The sequence below is a fragment of the Octopus bimaculoides genome, chromosome 9, assembly GCF_046866305.1.
Source record: "Octopus bimaculoides isolate indiv1 chromosome 9, ASM4686630v1, whole genome shotgun sequence".
In the NCBI taxonomy this organism is placed as follows: domain Eukaryota; kingdom Metazoa; phylum Mollusca; class Cephalopoda; order Octopoda; family Octopodidae; genus Octopus; species Octopus bimaculoides.
In genome coordinates this window covers 8,829,829-8,835,729 of record NC_142936.1, presented here as the reverse complement: position 1 = coordinate 8,835,729, position 5,901 = coordinate 8,829,829, and the positions used below count along the sequence as shown (strand labels likewise).

Sequence of the window (5,901 nt, the reverse complement as noted above, 5' to 3'; positions counted from 1 at the left end):
CAGCGAGAGAGAGAGAGAGAGAGAGAGAGAGAGAGAGAGAGGAGAGAGAGAGAGAGAGAGAATGAAAGGGAGAGGTTGTAATAAAAACCCAACACCATGAACATCATTGGTACAATGGAAGGAACATATTTTCGTCAATGGTTGTGTAGTTGGTCCATTGTTCCATTCTCTCATTCACTCATTGTTTACGGCAACAAAACACTTAGAATTCTGCTTACAGTCTTAGAAATGTCATAACAATCTTCAGAAATGGAAATTAGAATCATTTGCCGATGTATAAAACCATGCAGACAACAAAAAAGAAGGAATGAGGTAAAATAGGATCGAATAAAATAAATGATAACTAGAAAAACATGAAGAAACGAAGAGAGAAGAAGCTTGACTAAATGGCTAAGAAACTAAGCAGTGAATATTTAATAGGGAAGAAGAGTAGGAGGGTGGAAGAGGGAAGGAGGGAGGAGGAAAGAAGGAAGGATGGGGTGGTGGAGGAGAAATAGATGAAGAAAAATAAGAAGGAAAAGAGGAATGAAATGATGAAAGAAAAACCGTAAACGAAAGAAACGGGAGGACAAAAATTCCATCGATTGACAATTTTTAATTTCATTAACAATGACTTCGGAGCAATCACACACACACACACACACACACACACACTCACACACACACACGAGGATGTTTCCGTATGAAGCGATAGAAAGACGCATGCACACATATATACGCAAGCATATATGTATATATATTTAGATATTTATGTGTGTATGTGTGTGTGTGTGTGTGTGTACAATATGCACAATATTGTACATATAAATAAATATATGCCCAATATATATATATATATATATATATATATATATATATATATATAAATAAATATATATATATATATATATATATATATATATATATATATATATATATATATATATATATATAAATATATATATATATATATATATATATATATATACAAATATATATGCATATATATATGTATATATATGTGTATGTATGTGTACTCGTATGCGTGTACGTGCATGTGTGTATGTGTATGTGTTTGTGTGTTTGTGTGCTTGTGCAAACGTTTATGTTTCCGAGTGAATTATTTATTAATAACTGAATATTATTAATTTTAATGCATACAAAAGAGCGCCATATACGGTTTACTGCCACGTTTCTATTCTTAGCTGCCGGTATTTAATTTTATATACAGAGCTTATGCTTTAGGAAAAACCATCAACGTTACTGTTTCTCTTGCTCACTCCTCTTATAAGTATGAATGCCTTTTGACGACGCTGGATATTAATATATCTCTCTAATATTCTCATTAATTAAATGTCTTCTGAGGAGTACAGTTAAGTTTGTGTAATCGCTGTATGAAAAATGAGGTATGAATTTGGATTATTTAGTACATGTACAATCCGTGCAAACTGAGTCACGCGAATGAATGAGTGAGCTTCTATGTAGACACTTGATCTGCTACAAATAGTAGCCAATTGCCAAATGCTTCCTTATAATCTAAGCTATGGTGGGTATCCTTTGTTTACTTAATTTTTAGGCTCGCTCAACCGTGACTAGAAATTGCAGTCATATTTCCCGCATTGTATTTAAAAAATGTTTTTAAAATGTTTCAGAAATGTTTTCAAATATTGGCACAAGGCCAGCAATTCTAAAGGATGCGAATAAGTCGAATGCATTGATCCTCGTGCTCAATTAGTACTTATTTTATCGATCTCGAAAGGGATGAAAGGCAAAGGCACTTGAACTCAGAATTAAACGAATAAAAGTATGAACGAATAAAAGAATTAAAAAGCCAAAATCAAATATTGTCAGTTTACCTGAAACCGTCATGCATTTTCAATTCTGATGGAAGCAATGCGACGGTAATGTTATTGATAAAAGCACCATCGTTTATTTCGCATTTCTATAAGGTACAGAGTATTCTTGTGCATTTAAAAAGGAACCGATATTTTGTCTAATAGGCACAGAAACAGCTGTGTGTTTAAGAATCTCGATATCTCAGCACCTTGCTCCGGGTTCAGTTCCATTGCACAACACTTTGAGCAAGTGTCTTCTACTTTAGTCCTATGCACTGAGAGTGAATTTAGTAGACGGAAGCCGTGTGGGAGAGAGTCGTATATCTATCTATCTATCTATCTATCTATCTATCTATCTATCTATCTATCTATCTATCTATCTATCTATCTACATACATACGTGTGTGCGTCTTTGCGTTTGTGTTTGACCCCCACCTTCTACTGTATATTTGCCTTCCGCTTCCGGTTTTTCAGTTACGAGCCTATGTCCCTTTGCCCACCATACTAGTGATCTTCTCTGAATATGTGATTCAATATTTGAAGGAATTATTTTATCGTTCATTTCATCTTTTAACTATTTTCTAGCGACACAAGGTTTCCCCTGTAATATTTTCTCCTTTTTCTCAGCAATATCATGTAAAAATTAATAGGCTTCCATTTCAGTATATTTCTTAAACTTTATGATCTTAAAATACGTTCTGAGATCAATTCACACTGAGAAACTTTGACTTAGAGCATAAAGGCTCGTAAGTAAATACAGCAACATATTTTCAAACCCACCGTCATTTTCAGTAACAAAATGGTTAAAAAATAATCTTACCTAATGATATTTTCTCTCCAGCGTCCGGTGGAAGGATAAATAATAACAGAGACAGTGCAGAAATAAGCACACACGGTATGATGATGTTGAAGCCATAATATAGAGTTCGACGACGAATATGAATTGTATAAGTTGCATCCAAGTAAATTTGTGGACAACAATCGTATTTAACAACGTTACGCGAGCCGGGGACAGCTGAAACGACACAGAAAAAGACAAGAACAAAAAATGAGAATATTACGTTATGTATCAATAATTTGCAAGGCACAGTGTTAAGTATCCCTCTTGTCAAACGAGGGATTATGATAGATTATTGCACAGGTATTTGCTTTATGGAATGCGGAGAAATGAAAGGCAAAGTTGATCTTATCGAATTCTGAACGTGATATTATGAAACTAAATAGCAGAACATTTAAGCGGTTGTACGTAATAGAATATCTCTAACCTTGGTCTAAAACAATGTTGTTTAAAGCAATCTCTCTCTCTCTCTCGAGAACATGTAAGACAAATAACGGACTACTGGGTCCAAAGCCTTGCACTATATTGTAACGTCTCTTGGTAAACTGAGTTCAAATCTGGCAGTGATAAAATCTGCCTTTTTACTCTTTCAGGGTTGATTAAAAATTGAACTGTCAGGTACTGAAATAAATTTAATCAATTCTCTGGCCCAGACCTTAAATTAGAAATCCAGGTATATGTAGATACACATACACAGAGATAATATACACTTACATATAGATATCCATCAGTATAGGTTCGTCCGTCTGTCCGTCCACCATCCAAACACCCACACATCTCTCTCTCTCTATTTATCTGCCTACATGGTTGCTGTTTGGTTATTTTTCTTTCTTTCTTTCTTTATATCTATCTATCTATCTATCTATCTATCTATCTATCTATCTATCTATCTATCTATCTATCTATCTATATATATATATATATATATATATATATATATATATATATATATATATATATATATAGTGTATTGTCCTTGAACAATACACTTTATTTCACGTTGCTTCAGTCCACTCAGCTGGCAAAAGTGAGTCGTAACTGTGTTTCAAAGGGCCAGTCTTGTCTCACTCTGTGTTACGCCGAATCTCCCTAAGAACTACGCAAAGGATTCATGTGTCTGTGGCGTGCTCAGTCACTTGCACGTTAATTGCACAAAATGACTGTTTTGTTGATCGGATCAACTAGGACCCTCATCGTCGCAACCAACGGAGTGTTAGTTACGCACAGACACACACACACAAGCGCGTATAGATACATGTGTTTGCGCAGATAGGCAAACACATGTATCTACCGTTCTCTTTGTCCGATCTATCTATCTATTTATCTCTCTATCTATCTATCTATCTGTCTGTCTATCTCTCTGTCTGCCTGCCTTCCTGTCTGTCTATGTATGTATGTATGTATGTATGTATGTATGTATGTATGTATGTATGTATGTATGTATGTATGTATGTATGTATCTCTTTATCAGTGTATGCACACATATATACGTAGGTATGGGTGTCATAGGCTTCGATGTCTTTTCCGTTATTGCTCTTACTTTGGATATAAGAGTCGAATGCATGCTTGATTAAGCGAATACTAATGAGATTAGCTCTTATCTTAAACGACAGCATTTTCTCGAAGGACGACAGAATTAATCAAACATACGGTAAGGTTTTACATTAAGAGACAAATCTTAATAATAATGTATTAAATCAAATTTAACCAAGAAATTACTCAAGGCGGGAGATTAGATGGAGTTACTTTGAAGAACATTTGAACATTCCATTCTGCTATGTTCTCTTTTGTGAGGACTTACTTTAGTAATAAATCTTAAAAACAAACTATCGAAAAGGCACAGAAAGATTTATGGTTAATTCTTACTTATATCAATTTTCAAATTAAATAGTTTTAATTTGAAGAAACAATTTCTCACAAATTATTCTTCAGTAAACATATTTCACCGTATTTGTTCTCCCAACATACGTTAAGTAAGTACGTATATATTTCTCACCCATTTCTCTTTTTCTGTCGCTGCCTCTCTCTCTCTCTCTCTCTCTCTCTCTCTCTCCCTCCCTCCCTCTCCATCTCTCTCTCTCTCTCTCTCTCTCTGTTTATCTCACTCTTAATGTATTCCTTTATTGTGTTTTATTAGTTTAAGTACTTGGACTTCAGCCAAGCAGGGATACCGAATTCAAGTATCGAGTTGATCATATTAATTAAAATTATTGCAGTTTAAGATTTATATTATTTCCAAAAGCTACACGAGATAAGGACACACAGAGACAGAGATACTATCTATCTATCTATCTATCTATCTATCTATCTATCTATCTATCTATCTATCTCTTTGTCTGTCTATCTATCTGTCTATCCATCTGTCTGTCTGACGGACTCTCCGCTGGTCTATACCACTAGTCACAATGTGTCCGCAACTCTGTCTTTATTTCTTGACCCAGATTGCTCAACTAAATCGTTTCCCATCGTCGTGTGTACGTGTATACGCAGGTATGTGTGTATTTATGTATCTATAATATATATAAGGCGCCGAGCTGGCAGATACGTTAGCACACCGGGCGAAATGCTTAGTGGTATTTCGTCTGCCACTACGTTCTGAGTTCAAATTCCGCCGAGGTCGAATTTGCCTTTCATCCTTTTGGAGTCATTAAATTAAGTACCATGTTGCATACTGTGGTGGATCTAATCGACTGGTTCCCTCCCCACAAATTTCGGGCCTTGTTTCTTGAGTAGAAAAGAATATATATATAAGGAACAGAGCACTCATAGCACATATATATATTAGTGTGTGTCTGTTCTAGAGTATAAAAGTCTATTAGTATAGATGCTTTGCTAAATAAACGTTAATTATTGTCATAAAAAATATCTCTTACAATTCAAATGAACTTTATACTCTTTGAAACGTTATAGGTGTATTGGGAACTATCCCTAAATATTTGAACAGATAGATAGAGGAATTAGGCATAAAACCCAGTTTAGTACAGCTTCAGAAAACAGTGTTATTAGAGACAGCTAGGATACTTAGGAGGGTCCTTGGCATCTAAGGTTACTTGTTTTCTGATGTTAGGAATTTTTCTTTTCCAACAGTCTAATCTGTTGTGTGTATATGAATAATAATAACTGTTATTTCTAATATAAACCCAATGCCTCAAATTTGAGTTGATGAGCTAGGCAATTACATCAACCTTAATGCTTGAGTGGTATTGAGTGGTATCATCGGCTCCGAATGGACGAAAGGCAAAATCGACC

At 34.8% G+C, this 5,901-nt stretch overlaps 1 protein-coding gene across 1 annotated transcript in view; it reads right to left on the bottom strand.

The window, feature by feature from the left end:
• LOC106882137 (neuronal acetylcholine receptor subunit alpha-7) overlaps window positions 1-5,901 on the bottom strand; it is a 608,484-nt gene that overhangs the window by 24,707 nt on the left and 577,876 nt on the right. Inside the window, exon 9 of the mRNA XM_052970401.2 lies at window positions 2,635-2,829. Coding sequence (XP_052826361.1) covers window positions 2,635-2,829 — 195 coding nt within the window. The remainder of the gene's footprint in view (window positions 1-2,634; window positions 2,830-5,901) is intronic.